The 18,381-nt window shown below is 42.7% G+C and overlaps 1 protein-coding gene across 2 annotated transcripts in view; it reads right to left on the bottom strand.

Moving 5' to 3' along the window:
* Nucleotides 1–7,178: 7,178 nt before the first annotated feature.
* Nucleotides 7,179–18,381, bottom strand: part of LOC311113755 (ribosome-binding protein 1-like) — a 51,459-nt gene continuing 40,256 nt past the window's right edge. For both annotated transcript variants that reach the window (XM_084157059.1, XM_084157060.1), the window contains 2 exons: nt 15,185–15,328; nt 7,179–7,824 (listed from right to left, as the gene is read on the bottom strand). In XM_084157059.1, coding sequence (XP_084013185.1) covers nt 7,786–7,824; nt 15,185–15,328 — 183 coding nt within the window. In that variant the 3' untranslated portion in view covers nt 7,179–7,785. The remainder of the gene's footprint in view (nt 7,825–15,184; nt 15,329–18,381) is intronic.

Raw genomic sequence — 18,381 nt, 5'->3', positions numbered from 1 at the left:
AGCCAGGCATTATTCTGCACTGTTAGAGTTAACGGTGTGTGTGTACAATATCTATCAATTTTACCTCATTTGCAGTAAAATATTTTGCGGTAAAATATGTTGAGTTTTGGCCACGAGAGAAGAATGCAAGAATTCGCACAATCATCCTAAAATCTCATAAGAAATGAAGTGATGTTTATTTTTTACAGTAGCCTAATGTTATACTATGCTATTATATTTCGGTTCTGTTATGTTGAATACTCATTATGTGATCATGCTTTGATCTAACTTTATTAAACAAGCACAATTCACCAGAGTAGCCTGTTCTCTATGAGTAGAGCAGACTGTGCGTAAAGTAGAGAATCCCACATGTGCAGAAGATTCGTTATGGGGAAGAAAGGTCTGGAAGCCACTCCAAACAGAAAAAGAGGCAATTTCAATTTCACTTTGCTTAAACCTTTTTTACTATCATTTTCAATTAGCCATTTTCCCTTTACAATTACCTTTATTAATTTTCACGTAATTCATTGTGGTGCAAATCATGCACACTGTTATGAAAATATTAAAGCATTGATCATTTTCGCATTTACATTGAGCATTTAAGCATTGGATTTTCGATCTGGCACTTATCATCCTCTATAGAAATGTGTCTTAAAATAAAGAAATTCTAATAATAAATTATGTAAAAAAAAAAAAAAAAAATATTGTTCAATTCCAGTGTACAGGCCATGCACAGATTAGTATGCTGTTCAAAGATAACACAAGTAAAGGCAACAAATACAAACAGGAAAAAACATAAACTGACAAAAGCAAAACACAACACACACAAAATGGGTAAGATGTACAGTTTCATTCCAGTTGACATTCAACGGTTCTCTCTATGAAGAGGAAGAGGTCATTGATCAGACACAAACCCAAATCCCACTGATTCTCCATGTTCTCAGTGAGTAGTGACCATTTGTCCACAAATTGTTCTTGCTTTAACCTTAATTGAAATGTTATTTTTTCCATTATGTAAATACTTATAAATGACATCCACTCCTCCTCTGTTGGAGGTTCTTTCTCAAGCCATCTTTCTGTTATTGCTTTTTTAGCAGCAATGAGCTGGGCAACACAGACTTTCAACTCCCTCCAAAGATTTTCTATGGGGTTCAGATCTGGATACTGGCTAGGCCACTCCAGGACCTTGAAATGCTTCTTACGAAGCCACTCCTTCGTTGCCCGGGCGGTGTGTTTAGGATCATTGTCATGCTGAAAGACCCAGCCACGTTTCATCTTCAATGGAAGGTTTTCACTCAAAATCTCACGATACATGGCCCCATTCATTCTTTCCTTTACACGGATCAGTCGTCCTGGTCCCTTTGCAGAAAAACAGCCCCAAAGCATGATGTTTCCACCCCCATGCTTCACAGTAGGTATGGTGTTCTTTGGATGCAACTCAGCATTCTTTGTCCTCCAAACACGACGAGTTGAGTTTTTACCAAAAAGTTCTATTTTGGTTTCATCTGACCATATGACATTCTCCCAATCCTCTTCTAGATCATCCAAATGCACTCTAACAAACTTCAGACGGGCCTGGACATGTACTGGCTTAAGCAGGGGGACACGTCTGGCACTGCAGGATTTGAGTCCCTGGCGGCGTAGTGTGTTACTGATGGTAGGCTTTGTTACTTTGGTCCCAGCTCTCTGCAGGTCATTCACTAGGTCCCCCCGTGTGGTTCTGGGATTTTTGCTCACCGTTCTTGTGATCATTTTGACCCCACGGGGTGAGATCTTGCGTGGAGCCCCAGATCGAGGGAGATTATCAGTGGTCTTGTATGTCTTCCATTTCCTAATAATTGCTCCCACAGTTGATTTCTTCAAACCAAGCTGCTTACCTATTGCAGATTCAGTCTTCCCAGCCTGGTGCAGGTCTACCATTTTGTTTCTGGTGTCCTTTGACAGCTCTTTGGTCTTGGCCATAGTGGAGTTTGGAGTGTGACTGTTTGAGGTTGTGGACAGGTGTCTTTTATACTGATAACAAGTTCAAACAGGTGCCATTAATACAGGTAATGAGTGGAGGACAGAGGAGCCTCTTAAAGAAGAAGTTACAGGTCTGTGAGAGCCAGAAATCTTGCTTGTTTGTAGGTAACCAAATACTTATTTTCCACCATAATTTGCAAATAAATTCATAAAAAATCCTACAATGTGATTTTCTGGAAAAAAAATTCTCAATTTGTCTGTCATAGTTGACATGTACCTATGATGAAAATTACAGGCCTCTCTCATCTTTTTAAGTGGGATAACTTGCACAATTGGTGGCTGACTAAATACTTTTTTCCCCCACTGTATGTGTAACAAATTCCATTCCATCCTATCTAGCACCATGTCCAACTTGGCTCTAAGAATGGCTAACATATCATCTCTGGGCAATTGAAAACGAAACACCTTATCAATCATATTGAAAACTCAAATAATTAATTCTGAATGAAAATTCAGACAATGTTTGGTTAACCTTACCTTTTCAATCCAGTTTGACAGTTTCTGTTAAACCAATGCCAGAAGGGCTAGACCATCTTTTAGTTGGGTGGTCTTGACACACAAAACACATGTTCTTAATATAAAAAAAAAAAATGAAAAAGGTGACATGGCCGGGGGGTCATGGGGCTGTTAAGATTTTTTATTTTTTTTATTTTTGTGCCATTTCTTTGTAATCTATAATGAGCTTTTGGCTGATGAATGGGCAACGGCCGGCCCGGTTTTCTGATAGGCTGAGCTGAGGTCATACGGCGTCAGCAAAGAGACCTGCTCCGACTGTCATCAGTTAGACATAGACAAATTTGCCTAATAAGTTCAGGAGTAAATATTTGCTTAACAAGTCACATAAGTTGCATGGATTCACTCTTTGTGCAATAATAGTGTTTAACATGATTTTTGAATGACTACCTCATCTCTGTACCCCACACATACAATTATCTGTAAGGTCCCTCAGTTGAGCAGTGAATATCAAACCGATTTAAATCACAAAGACCAGGGAGGTTTTCCAATGTCTCGCAAAGAAGGGCACCTATTGGAAGATGGGTAAAAAAAAAAGAAGACAGTGAATATCTCTCTGAGCATGGTGAAGTTTTTAAATACACTTTGGATGGTGTATCAATAAACCCAGTCACTACAAAGATACAGGCGTCCTTCCTAACTCCGTTGCCGGAGAGGAAGAAAACCACTCAGGGATTTCACCATGAGGCCAATGGTGACTTTAAAACAGTTACATAGTTTAATGGTTGTGATAGTAGAATACTGAGGATGGATCAACAACATTGTAGTTACTCCACAATACTAACCTAAATGACAGATTGAAAAGAAGGAAGCCTGTACATAGTAAAAATATTCCAAAACATGCATTATTGCAAAATTGCAAAGAACTGTGGCAAAGAAATGAACTTTATTTATATCCTGAATACAAAGCGTTATGTTTGGTGCAAATCCAACACAACACTAAGTACCACTCTTCATATTTTCAAGCATGGTGGTGGCTGCATCATGTTATAGGTATGCTTGTCACCGGCAAGGACTAGTCTTACAGTGCATTTAAAAACATTAACATGTAGTGTGCGTGTGTGTGCATCTATCAGTTACACATACACACAACAAGTAGGTCACATGGGGGAGATGTTGTGCTGCGAGGTGTTGCTTTAAAATGATATGGTTCAAGAAATAAATTGTTTAATCTAACATGTCTAAGCAGGAATGCATGATTCAAGATACTTTGATGTGCAACATAAACCAGTGATTGTCATGAATTTTACTATTGTTGCAATATTTTACTGTTAAAATAGGGTTTATTAATTTGGGCCTAATTCACCACCTGAGGAAGAGGTGAGCTAAATGGCTAACTCTAAATATAGCCTAATATTGCTGATAGTTAGCCGTGTAATTGATATCTAACAGTTGATTTAAATGTATATGCCAATGCACTCACCGTGAATGGCCCTATCCATACCTCAATAGTTCAAAAAATAAAATGTAGACCTACAGAAAGCTGGGACTCTTTCTTTAACAGTAACAACAGTGGTTGCTTTCAAAATGGTGTTTTCCCCGTGATTTTATTGCACAATCAGAAAGCATCTTTCTCTCCTGCTACTCAGAGCACAGAAAGGAGAGTGTGAAAGTGCACTGTAAACAGCAGAAATACTGTGGGGGCCATACTTGTGAACTTTTGCTTGGACAATGGTTTAAACCATTGGTCTAAACTGGCTAGCTGCTAGCTTTTCACGTAGGACAAACCTGGCCAAATTAGCCATGCTTAGGACGGCCAGCTGAGCAGAAAATGATATCCGGTAACAAAATAACGAATCAACCTACCAGAGACCTTAAATGGTAGAGCCACCATCCAATTGCATTTTTTCAACAGGTAAATTTGGCCACCAAAGGCAGATTGTTAAACCATCCAACTGCTTGGTTTAATTTCTTACCCATGGTCTAAGTGGAGTGTGCCAATATATTTTTGCATGATGCTTCCTTGACTAGGCTACTATGTGTCAATAAAACATTAATATTATCATTACTGACGTCCTACAAAATTGAAAAGGGTTTTCGCATGCAAGACCAAATTTATTGTAGTGACACACTTTCTGTATTAGGCCTGTCCTATAGCTTGTGTTTTGGTCTGAGTGACTCCAAGAAGCTCCTTTCATTATTCATTTACTACAAGTTGCCTGCTCTTCAATTCACAATACAACCACAATTAGTGTAAGCCTAATAAATAGTTGAAGTGTAGGCTACACTAAAGGTTATAGCAAGGAGGGTACTATCTGGTGTGAATGTGTGCAACGTTCAACCTATAGTAGGCTAGGCTTGCCTCTATCAACACAATTTTGGGACACGATAGCCTAACGTTGGTTTAAACCGACGTTAGGCTATCGTGTCCCAAAATTGTGTTGATATACGCTAGCCCAGCTAATAACACATCCATAACCATAAAGATAGCTCTATTATTTTATTAGGCTAGGCCAGTCAGTCAATAGCATGTGTTACAGAATTGACAGGAAAGCACGATCAGATTTAGTGTCTTTAACTGCATCGGCTTCATAAATTGTGAAGCAAGGAGGCCTATGAGAAAAACTAACAGCTAGCCATTTTAAACCCTTGTTTAAACCATCGGTCTAAGCATGGTTCACAATTCCATGTGGAGTCTAGACAACTGTCTGATTGACCAGGTGTACTTGTTTTGGAAGCCTTACCTATTCATTGAACCAGTTTGAATACAAAAAGACATCATCCACCCTTGGTGGACGATCAGCAGGACAATAGAATCGGAGTTGAGAACGTGAGAAGTCTTGAGGGTGCACTAAATGACAGCAATGCTGACAAAGTTATCAAATTTGTTTCAAAGTAATCCAACATGTAAGACTTCAACTGTAATTAAATTACATGTACTTTTTGGGGGGAATCTGGGTTGATCATTACAGTACATTTTTTAAAATCAGATTACGTAATCACCGTTACATGTAATCCATTACTACCCATCCGTGGGAACTAGTCATTTTTTAAATGACTTCTCAAATCACCCACAGACCGGATTGGACCTCTCCCCATGGGCCTGATCCAACACCTCTGATCTAACATCAAGTTGTAAAATCCTGAACTTCCCCTTTAACATATACAATGGGGAAAAGTAGTCAGCCACCAATTGTGCAAGTTCTCCCACTTAAAAAGATGAGAGAGGCCTGTAATTTTCATCATAGGTACACGTCAACTATGACAGACAAAATGAGAGAGAAAAAAAATCCAGAAAATCATATTGTAGGATTTTTAATGAATTTATTTGCAAATTATGGCTTGGTTTGAAGAAATTTAATTATTTGCAAATTATGGTGGAAAATAAGTATTTGGTCAATAACAAAAGTTTCTCAATACTTTGTTATATACCCTTTGTTGGCAATGACACAGGTCAAATGTTTTCTGTAAGTCTTCACAAGGTTTTCACACACTGTTGCTGGTATTTTGGCCCATTCCTCCATGCAGATCTCCTCTAGAGCAGTGATGTTTTGGGGCTGTCGCTGGGCAACACGGACTTTCAACTCCCTCCAAAGATTTTCTATGGGGTTGAGATCTGGAGACTGGCTAGGCCACTCCAGGACCTTGAAATGCTTCTTACGAAGCCACTCCTTCGTTGCCCGGGTGGTGTGTTTGGGATCATTGTCATGCTGAAAGACCCAGCCACGTTTCATCTTCAATGCCCTTGCTGATGGAAGGAGGTTTTCACTCAAAATCTCACGATACATGGTCCCACTCGTTCTTTCTTTTACACGGATCAGTCGTCCTGGTCCCTTTGCAGAAAAACTGCCCCAAAGCATGATGTTTCCACCCCCATGCTTCACAGTAGGTATGGTGTTCTTTGGATGCAACTCAGCATTCTTTGTCCTCCAAACACGACGAGTTGAGTTTTTACCAAAAAGTTCTATTTTGGTTTCATCTGACCATATGACATTCTCCCAATCCTCTTCTGGATCATCCAAATGCACTCTAGCAAACTTCAGACGGGCCTGGACATGTACTGGCTTAAGCAGGGGGACACGTCTGGCACTGCAGGATTTGAGTCCTGGCGGCGTAGTGTGTTACTGATGGTAGGCTTTGTTACTTTGGTCCCAGCTCTCTGCAGGTCATTCACTAGGTCCCCCCGTGTGGTTCTGGGATTTTTGCTCACCGTTCTTGTGATCATTTTGACCCCACGGGGTGAGATCTTGCGTGGAGCCCCAGATCGAGGGAGATTATCAGTGGTCTTGTATGTCTTCCATTTCCTAATAATTGCTCCCACAGTTGATTTCTTCAAACCAAGCTGCTTACCTATTGCAGATTCAGTCTTCCCAGCCTGGTGCAGGTCTACCATTTTGTTTCTGGTGTCCTTTGACAGCTCTTTGGTCTTGGCCATAGTGGAGTTTGGAGTGTGACTGTTTGAGGTTGTGGACATGTGTCTTTTATACTGATAACAAGTTCAAACAGGTGCCATTAATACAGGTAACGAGTGGAGGACAGAGGAGCCTCTTAAAGAAGAAGTTACAGGTCTGTGAGAGCCAGAAATCTTGCTTGTTTGTAGGTGACCAAATACTTATTTTCCACCATAATTTGCAAATAAATTCATTAATTTGTCTTCAATTTGTCTGTCATAGTTGACGTGTACCTATGATGAAAATTACAGGCCTCTCTCATCTTTTTAAGTGGGAGAACTTGCACAATTGGTGGCTGACTAAATACTTTTTTCCCCCACTGTAGTACAGTCAAACTGCATATTGTGTTTGTCACAAATAATTCCTCTTTTCCATAATGCATGTGTGCAATAAACAGTAATACACCCACCAACCCAAATGGATCTACAGTTTATTTGTTACAAATTCTCACATTTGTCGGCAGTCCACTACGTAAAGTATAAGGCATTACATTGTATTGCATCTGCGTACCATGAAATCACCTCCCTTTTCAATGTCATACAAAGGGCAGGCAAAAGGACAAGAAAGTGATTGCACTAGTTGCTGCACATTTAATGCACAGGCAATTCCCCTTTTCAATAACACTGAACCACCGGGAGTTCTAGGAATGTCAGGACAAATAAACAGAAGTTTCTGACACAGCCAGAGACTCCTCAATTGATTGTTGGTTCCAACATAACAATAAGGCATACCATTTTAAACGCTTCTGAACTCCCCATCCCTTAACAAAATGATACTTTTTTGACTGCAAACTACAGTACAAGAGAAAAAGAGGGGGGAAAAGTAATAAGTAAAATAATTAAGGCATTTTGGCAAGTTGTGGGATGTTCGTTCGGTCTTCTTAGACGGATGTCCCTTCCTTTGGTTGCTTGGGCTCCTCCTGGTGGAGAGAAAGTACCAAACACAAATAGGACTTTGAATAATCACTGTACAGAGACATACAAAGACCATCTGATAAATAGTAAAGAGGGCCCTAACAAGTCTAAACCACTGCCTGGACTCCGACAACTAGGGATGGGCTTATTGTACATTATACCAAAATATCGATACTGCCCAATCCAAAACTGACATGTTCTGGTATCGATACTCCGCTCACTTTTCTCTTGATTTAAGCATTGGTGATCCAGAGCAGAGGTAACTCGGCTCATTGGCTGTATTTGCAGCTGCGTTTCTTCCGTATTCATGCATTTTTTATCCTCCCTTTTTAAACCAATGGTATCGATATCGGCAATAATAGCCTGATAAATAATTCATATCATATCAAGATTGAAATGGGCAGTAAAAAAAAAGTTGTTTCATGTTGAAATTATCCAAACCTTGGGGTCGGTTTGCCGGACCCAGATTATGCCTAATCCGGGGCCAAAAATGATTCTCAATTGAGAATCTCCATTGAAAGTGCATTTTAGTCCAGGACTGGGCTTGTTCTGAATCCGGGAAACAGGCCATATGTGTCTCAATCTATTCAAGTGCTACTTTAGCCCTTCCTAATCACCTAGGGCCCGATTCCGATCTGAGTTAAGTGCGCGTAAATGGAACGCATTTCCATTTTTAGGCACTTTTATATATTCTGACCTTGAATTCAAGCATGAGAATAGCGTGCTATTCATTTTGGGTGGAGATCGAATAAATGGAGGTGTGTCTACAGATACACCATATTCTGACCTTGACTTAATCCCACCACATTTACGCGTGAGGAAAACATTAATAACGTCTAGGGGACTACCGGTTCCAAGTGGAAAAAGCATCCATAAAAAAATGTTATGGATAGAAATAACACCATTCTCCATGCAGTGTAATTTACATCTTGATAAAAGCTATTGATAAGAGCTATTGATAAGAGCTAGGTAAATGAGTAATCCATTTGGATAAGGGAGTTGTAAATATGACACTTGTTTCAGATACATTTTCCCTTCTAATCACTGGAGACAAATGTGAAACCAGTCATATGGCAGCAAACTGAAGCATATCAACTTTCTGTGCCATGATGTAGAGCCTTTTAACTTGCAGGGCACTCTCAAATATCTTAATTATAGGATTCCCCGACTTTCTCAGTTTCCTAATTTTGTCATGTTAAATATTAGCCACTATCAGTAGCAACCGTCAGCAGGCCTAATAACATATTCAACTGCCAATTTACTGTTCGTTCCGTTCAGTTGGTATAGCCTACATTATTCAATTTAATGATAGTTTCGTTTACCTTCATTTGCTTCCTCTGTAAACGGTGTCATGGCCATGTGGTTGTTGCTGAGGATCATTAGTAATAGTTGATCTTTTTTTCTTATTTTTTAAGACATAGGCTAATTAAATTGTTATGGAGCGGAGCGCAGACCAAGAAATAACAGTTTGAATCCGACGCGTGGCAGGCAATGAATTGATGAGGGTATAGCCTACTATTGTACACTATTCTCCTTATTATAATTCAATGTACACTAATCTTCAAACATTAACATGGGTTAAAGAACTGAAAATTGAAACACCGTTTTCTTTCTTTTGTGCGTAAAGGGTCTCCAAACCCGTTAATGGCTCTTAAATACTTACTTAACCCTAAATAATCTGCAAGATCAAAGTATTTTTTTATTACCAATTCGTGCTGAAATGGAGATGAATATGCATACATTTAGATTGCTTTCTTTCATTGACCCCTAATATTCTGAACCCGTTCTCTCAATATATTCTATGGAGTCTGTCGACAATATTTGAAGTAAAAAGGTACACTGTATTTAAAGGGATGGCTTAAGATAAATGTACTGAAAACCTTGTTGAATGAAAACTCCACAAGAAAATCTGTTGGCCAGCAAGTGGGAGGGTTTTCAGCGTTGAATTACATTTATTCAGCGTGCGCAAGGGAACCACACCTGCAAAGCCTGTTACGCACCTTAAAAGGTACACTACATGAACAGTATGTGGACACCTGCTCGAACATTCCATTCCAAAATCATAGCCATTAATATGGAGTTGGTCCCCCCTTTGCTGCTATAACAGTCACCACTCTTCTGGGAAGGCTTTCCACTAGATGTTGGAACATTGCTGCGGGGACTTTTTTTTTTTTTTTTCCATTTAGCAGACGCTCTTATCCAGAGCGACTTACAGGAGCAATTAGGGTTAAGTGCCTTGCTCAAGGGCACATCGACTGATTTTTCACCTGGGGCGGCAGGTAGCTTAGTGGGTAAGAGCATTGTGCCAGTAACCGAAAGGTCGCTGGTTCTAATCCCCGACTTGCTTCCATTCAGCCATAAGAGCATTAGTAAAGTCGGGTACTGACGTTAGGCGATTAGACCTGGCTCGCAGTCGGCGTTCCAATTCATCCCAAAGGTGTTCGATGGGGTTGAGGTCAGGGCTCTGTGCAGGCCAGTCAAGTTCTTCCACACCGATCTCGACAAAGCATTTCTGTATGGACCTCGCTTTGTGCATAGGGGCATTGTCAAGCTGAAACAGGAAAGGGCCATCCCCAAACTGTTGCCACAAATTGGAAGCACAGAATCGTCTAGAATGTCATGGCATGCTGTAAATTTAAGATTTCCCTTCACTGGAACTAAGGGGCCTAGCCCGAACCAGTGGCTAGCTAACAGTAGCTGCTAGGGATAAGTTGTAACCTACATTTGTGTTTTGTTTTTACATACTGGTAGCCAGAGTCGTTCAAGAGAATTCGGGACATGGGTGACTAGTTAACGTTAGCTTGGCTCTCTCTGTGTGTTCGTGCTGTGGGAGGACGGGTTTCTTCGTTGGCAGAAAGCAATGGCTAGCTAATATGCTAACTATTCTAGCTAACTAACTGGCTGAATAAGTTGACGACGGACTCGCTCAAGCTGTCGGGACTAACCCACAACGTTAGACACGGACACGAATGATCTGCTTGGCGTGTTGACACACTGGTGGTTTGTTGTGGCAGAGTATTGGTGCTAAACTGTGTTGTTGGAGCCCGGCATGCTAGTTGGCTGTGGCGTCATATGACAGGTGCCCTGGACGGTTTTCACGGAAGAATACTGTACCAAGTTAGCTAGCTGAATAAACTAAGTTAGTCTATTCCTAGAAAACATTGAACCGCTGTAGTTTACAACAATTATAGTTTCTGAGGTGGAAGTTGGGAGAGTTATATTTGGGTATTTCAGTGAAACGTAAGTGAGGGAGGCCCCGCTCTCTCGCTTTCCCAGATGTTTAGTTCATTTCATTCCGATCTCCTTTGCATTATTGTAGCCATTTTCTGTAGCCTGTCAACTATGCCTCTGTCTATCCCTGTTCTCTCCTCTCCGCACAGGCTATACAAACGCCTCACACCGCGTGGCTGCTGCCTCTCTAACCTGGTGGTCCCTGCACGCACGACCCACGTGGAGTTCCAGGTCTCCGGCAGCCTCTGGAACTGCCGTTCTGCGGCCAACAAGGCAGAGTTCATCTCAGCCTATGCTACCCTCTAGTCCCTCAACTTCTTGGCGCTGACGGAAACATGGATTACCACTGAAAACACTGCTACTCCTACTGCTCTCTCCTCGTCTGACCATGTTTTCTCGCATACCCCGAGAGCATCTGGTCAGCGGGGTGGTGGCACAGGAATCCTCATCTCTCCCAAGTGGACATTCTCTCTTTTTCCCCTGACCCATCTGTCTCTTAGCAATTTGAATTCCATGCTGTCACAGTCACTAGCCCATTCAAGCTTAACATCCTTGTCATTTATCGCCCCCCAGGTTCCCTTGGAGAGTTCATCAATGAGCTTGACGCCTTGATAAGTTCCTTTCCTGAGGATGGCTCACCCCTCACAGTTACTTCAACCTCCCTACGTCTACCTTTGACTAATATCTCTCTGCCTCCTTCTTTCCACTCCTCTCCTCTTTTGACCTCACCCTCTCACCGCCCCCCCCCCCTACTCACAAGGCAGGCAATACGCTTGACCTCATCTTTACTAGATGCTGTTCTTCTACTAATCTCACTGCAACTCCCCTCCATGTCTCCGACCACTACTTTGTATCCTTTTCTCTCTCGCTCTCCTCCATCACTACTCACTCTGCCCCTACTCAGATGGTAATGCGCCGTCGCAACCTTCGCTCTCTCTATTCCGCTACTCTCTCCTCTTCCATCCTATCATCTCTTCCCTCTGCTCAATCCTTCTCCCTCCAATCTCCTGATTCTGCCTCCTCAACCCTCTTCTACTCCCTTTCTGCATCCTTTGACTCTCTATGTCCCCTATCCTCCCGGCCGGCTCGGTCCTCCCCTCCTGCTCCGTGGCTTGACGACTCATTGCGAGCTCACAGAACAGGGCTCCGGGCAGCCGAGTGGAAATGGAGGAAAACTACACTCCCTGCGGACCTGGCATCTTTTTACTCCCTCCTCTCTACATTTTCTTCATTTGTTTCTGCTGCTAAAGCCACTTTCTACCACTCTAAATTCCAAGCATCTGCCTCTAACCCTAGGAAGCTCTTTGCCACCTTCTCCTCCCTGCTGAATCCTCCTCCCCCGTCTCTGTGGATGACTTCGTCAACCATTTTGAAAAGAAGGTTGACGACATCCGATCCTCGTTTGTTAAGTCAAATGACACTGCTGGTCCTGCTCACACTGCCCTACCCTATGCTTTGACTTCTCTCTCCCCTCTCTCTCCAGATGACATCTTGCGACTTGTGACGGCCGGCCGCCCAACAACCTGCCCGCTTGACCCTATCCCCTCCTCTCTTCTCCAGACCATCTCCGGTGACCACCTCCCTTACCTCACCTCGCTCATCAACTCATCCTTCACCGCTGGCTATGTCCCTTCCGTCTTCAAGAGAGCGAGAGTTGCACCCCTTCTCAAAAAACCAACACTCGATCCCTCCAATGTCAACAACTACAGACCAGTATCCCTTCTTTCTTTTCTCTCCAAAACTCTTGAGCGTGCCGTCTTTAGCCAACTCTTTCGCTATCTCTCTCAGAATGACCTTCTTGATCCAAACCAGTCAGGTTTCAAGACTGGTCATTCAACTGAGACTGCTCTTCTCTGTGTCATGGAGGCTCTCCGCACTGCTAAAGCTAACTCTCTCTCCTCTGCTCTTGTCTTTCTAGACCTGTCTGCTGCCTTTGATACTGTGAACCATCAGATCCTCCTCTCCACCCTCTCCGAGTTGGGCATCTCCAGCGCGGCTCACTCTTGGATTGCGTCCTACCTGACCGGTCGCTCCTACCAAGTGGCGTGGCGAGAATCTGTCTCCGCACAACGTGCTCTCACCACTGGTGTCCCCCAGGGCTCAGTTCTAGGCCCTCTCCTATTCTCGCTATACACCAAGTCACTTGGCTCTGTCATATCCTCACATGGCCTCTCCTATCATTGCTAGGCAGACGACACAACTAATCTTCTCCTTTCCCCCTTCTGATAACCAGGTGGCGAATCGGATCTCTGCATGTCTGGCAGACATATCAGTGTGGATGATGGATCACCACCTCAAGCTGAACCTCGGCAAGACGGAGCTGCTCTTCCCGGGGAAGGACTGCCCGTTCCATGATCTCGCCATCACGGTTGACAACTCTGTTGTGTCCTCCTCCCAGAGTGCGAAGAGCCTTGGCGTAACCCTGGACAACACCGCTAACATCAAGGCGGTGACCCGATCCTGTAGGTTCATGCTCTACAACATTCGGAGAGTACGACCCTGCCTTACACAGGAAGCGGCTCAGGTCCTAATCCAGGCACTTGTCATCTCCCGTCTGGATTACTGCAACTCGCTGTTGGCTGGGCTCCCTGCCTGTGCCATTAAACCCCTACAACTCATCCAGAATGCCGCAGCCCATCTGGTGTTCAACCTTCCCAAGTTCTCTCACGTCTCCCCGCTCCTCCGCACACTCCACTGGCTTCCAGTTGAAGCTCGCATCTGCTACAAGACCATGGTGCTTGCCTACGGAGCTGTGAGGGGAACGGCACCTCCGTACCTTCAGGCTCTGATCAGTCCCTACACCCAAACGAGGGCATTGCGTTCATCCACCTCTGGCCTGCTGGCCCCCCTACCTCTGTGGAAGCACAGTTCCCGCTCAGCCCAGTCAAAACTGTTCGCTGCTCTGACACCCCAATGGTGGAACAAGCTCCCTCACGACGCCAGGACAGCGGAGTCACTCACCACCTTCCGGAGACACTTGAAACCCCACCTCTTTAAGGAATACCTGGTATAGGATAAAGTAATCCTTCTACCCACCCTTACCCCACCCCAAAGAAAGAAAGAAAAAAAAACATATTGTAAAGTGGTTATCCCACTGGCTATAAGGTGAATGCACCAATTTCTAAGTCGCTCTGGATAAGAGCGTCTGCTAAATGAAGTAAATGGAAATGTAAAAACAGCCCCAGACCATTATTCCTCCTCCATCAAACTTTACAGTTGGCTCAATGCATTGGAGCCGGTAGCGTTCTCCTGGCATCAGTCAAACCCAGATTCGGCCGTCGGACTGCCAGATGGTGAAGCGTGATCATCATTCGCATTTCCACTGCTCCAGAGTCCAATGGCGGCAAACTTACCACCACTCCAGCCGACGCTTGGAATTGCGCGTGGCAATCTTAGGTTTAGGCTGGTGATCTTAGCCTCCCAATGAACAGTTATTGTGCTGATGTTGCTTCCAACGGTCCCATTCTGTGAGCTTATGTGGCTTACCACTTCACGGCTGAGCCGTTGTTGCTCCTAGATGTTTCCACTTCAAAATAACAGCACTTACAGTTGACCGGGGAAGCTCTAGCAGGGCAGAAATTTGACTAACTGACTTGTTGGAAAGGTGGCATCCTATGACGGTGCCACGTTGAAAGTCACTGAGCTTTTCAGTAAGGCCATTCTACTGCCAATGTTTGTCTATGGAGATTGCATGGCTGTGTGCTCGATTTTATACACTTGTCAGCAACGGGCGTGGCTGAAATAGCGGAATCCACAAATTTGAAGGGGTGTCCACATACTTTTGTATATATAGTGTAAGTCTTTATACCAACTACTGAGAAGTGTGTAGGAAAGGCGTGCGTAAGAAATGCGTAATTTCCTAAGTCGGAATCGGGCCCCTACAGCATAGTGCATACTTCTAGGGTCTGCAGAACATTAATAAAGCCCCACTATACTCTGTTGAATATAGTCACATGCCACCAAAAGAGTTAAGCCCACTACCTACACTGGCATTCGATTGAAACCCAAACATGGGAATGGGGGGGGGGGGGGAAGGGTTTTCCATAGAAGACATAAGTGTCTACACACACACAGTGTAGGTCTATGAGCTGTGGTGGGCCTGCTAAATAAGGTGGTGCAGTGTGGTTGGCCTACCTTCCCAACAAGCTGGCTCTGCAAGGCTTTGACGGTGTCCTGCTCTTTGGCAAGCTGCTCCTGGGTGGCCTTGAGCATCTTCTGGAGCTTGGTGGCCGCCTGGCCAAGGTCCTTGGTTAGCTTCTTCTCTTTCTCCAGCCTCTCCTGGATCATTCAGACAACATACAAAATAAAGTTATTCTAATTCTTAAAATATTTATTTAATCAACGGAGAGGGGAGGTAGCCTAGAGGTTAGAGAGGTAGACCAGAAGCCAGAAGGTTGCATTATTATTGGTAGTGTGGTATTTAATGTGAAATTACCAATAGGAATTATTTGTACTTTCTGGATATTACTTTTAAATCATTGAACCAAACGGGTAGCTTCTTGGTAACAATTGGTACTTCCTGGTATTCATTACAATGAATCCCCAAGTGACCGAGAAGTAATTATTGAGAAATAATTACGTCGAATTATGTTAAGTAGTTTCTAAGTGATTACCAGGTAATTAGTGGGGCAATACCACATTTATTTTGTACTAGAAGTGTGTTACTAGTAGATTGTTTTTTGTTTTTACATTGTAGTGTGACATTAAAGCTGCCGGACTCACAATAGCAACTATGAATTTGGCTTAAAGCCATGAGGCTGCTCACCACCTAGTGGGAACCGTAATGGCCTTCAGAGAAGGCCTAAGGATCTATAAAAATGTATATACAGTGCTATGAAAAAGTATTTGCCCCCTTTCTAATTTTCTCTACTTTTGCATATTTTTGATACTGAATGTTATCAGATCTTCAACCAAAACCTAATATTAGATAAAGGGAACATAAGTGAACAAATAACAACAATTACATATTTATTTCATTTATTTCATAAACAAAGTTATGCAACACCCAATTTCCCTGTGTGAAAAAGTAATTGCCCCCTTACACTCAATAACTGGTTGTGCCACCTTTAGCTGCAATGACTCCAACCAAATGCTTCCTGTAGTTGTTGATCAGTCTCTCACGTCGCTGTGAAGGAATTTTGTCCCACTCTTCCATGCAGAACTGCTTTAACTCAGTGACGTGTGGGTTTTCAAGCATGAACTGCTCGTTTCAAGTCCTGCCACAACATTTCAATTGGGATTAGGTCTGGACTTTGACTAGGCCATTCCAAAACTTCCAATTTGTTGCTTTTTAGCAATTTTCATGTAGACTTGATTGTGTGTTTTGGATCATTGTCTTGCTGCATGACCCAGCTGCGCTTCAGCTCACAGACGGATGGTCTGACATTCTCCTGTAGAATTCTCTGATACAGAGCAGAATTCATGGTTCCTTCTATTAAGGCAAGTCGTCCAGGTCCTGAGGCAGCAAAGCATCCCCAAACCATCACACCACCACCACCATGCTTGACCTTTGGTATGATGTTCTTACTGTGGAATGCAGAGTTTGGTTTTCGCCAGGCATTACTGGAACCATGTCGTCCAACAAGTTATACTTTTGAATCATCTGTCCATAGAACATTTTAGAACGTTCTTCCAAGAGTCTTGATGATCATCCAGGTGCTTTTTGGCAAACTTGAGTCAACTTTTTGGACGAGATGCGCAGCTGGGTCATGCAGCAAGACAATGATCCAAAACACACAATCAAGTCTACATGAAAATTGCTAAAAAGCAACAAATTGGAAGTTTTGGAATGGCCTAGTCAAAGTCCAGACCTAATCCCAATTGAGATGTTGTGGCAGGACTTGAAACGAGCAGTTCATGCTTGAAAACCCACACGTCACTGAGTTAAAGCAGTTCTGCATGGAAGAGTGGGACAAAATTCCTCCACAGTGACGTGAGAGACTGATCAACAACTACAGGAAGCATTTGGTTGGAGTCATTGCAGCTAAAGGTGGCACAACCAGTTATTGAGTGTAAGGGGGCAATTACTTTTTCACACAGGGAAATTGGGTGTTGCATAACTTTGTTTATGAAATAAATGAAATAAATATGTAATTGTTGTGTTATTTGTTCACTTATGTTCCCTTTATCTAATATTAGGTTTTGGTTGAAGATCTGATAACTTTCAGTACCACAAATATGCAAAAGTAGAGAAAATTAGAAAGGGGGCAAATACTTTTTCATAGCACTGTATACTTATTTAACATTAATTTTTTATCTTTACAATACTTGTAATAATATTCTGACTTCATCTCTTCAGTTTGTGTTAGAAAGAGAAGGCTTAATACGAATAGAAAAAAATGATCCAAATCAGGATTTCCTTTGGTGATCTCTGGGTAGAAAAATCTAGCACAGCCAGCCATTGGCTAGGCCTTCAGAAGCTGGACAGAAGGCCTCTGCCATTCAATTGTATTAGAGCAGAATTTTGGAGTGACAGTGGAACGAACAAATCAAATTTTGACTTGCAATGGATGGGACCTTTTTTTTTTTTTGCACTAATGTCCTTGGCCTTCTCATAGACACATTACTACTGAGAGCGCAAGAGGTAATGAATTCATAATGCAGAATGAATACAGCAATACACTAATAGGTTATCGTCTGCCAGAAAACCTTAAAGAAGAAGAGGGCACAAGAGAAAATAATCAGTGTTGCAAGCTTTAGTTTTCCCACGCTAACGCTAGTAACGTTAGCTAGCTTGTGTTGTAGTAGTGTGACAATGGCCACGGTGGCCGCAGCAGCTGTTATCAACTTCAAGGTGGATGTTGTTGCTAATTTGTTAGGGTCACCCTTTTCAAGATTAACTTTCAAACTTTGTTTACAAATTATCATCATCTGGTGAGTGGCACTGTTTTTTGTTGCAGCTCACTTGCTGTTAGCCATCTCTGAAAATAATGACTGAAACATTGTTGCATTGAAACTTTAGATGAACGTGATAAAATATATTTGCAATGGGAAGTAGTAGGTGGTTTGTTAATTTCATTTGGAACATGAAATGGTTTTTGCATTTGTATTGGTATGATTTCATGGGGCCTACTGGAGTGAATGGGCTGCTCATTCTTTAACATTATTTGACGTTGTGTGAGACTGCTGTCGCCTGTATCAGCCGTGTCTATATGTTTGACCAAAATTGTCTCTCCTTCAGTGCCATGGAGTGCACAGGTATTACAGTCGCTGTCCGTTCAGCACCATGAGGCTGTCACCTGTCACCTTTGACACTGTTGTTGTCGCTATTGGTGATAGTGGTGTTGGCTACCATAAGTTGTGTAAACAGTGCAATATTTTATGCTGTGTTT

This window comes from Coregonus lavaretus (assembly GCF_964263955.1).
Source record: "Coregonus lavaretus genome assembly, chromosome: 40".
Lineage (NCBI taxonomy): Eukaryota > Metazoa > Chordata > Actinopteri > Salmoniformes > Salmonidae > Coregonus > Coregonus lavaretus.
Note: the sequence above shows the minus strand (reverse complement) of the source record. Positions and strands in the feature narration are given on the sequence as shown.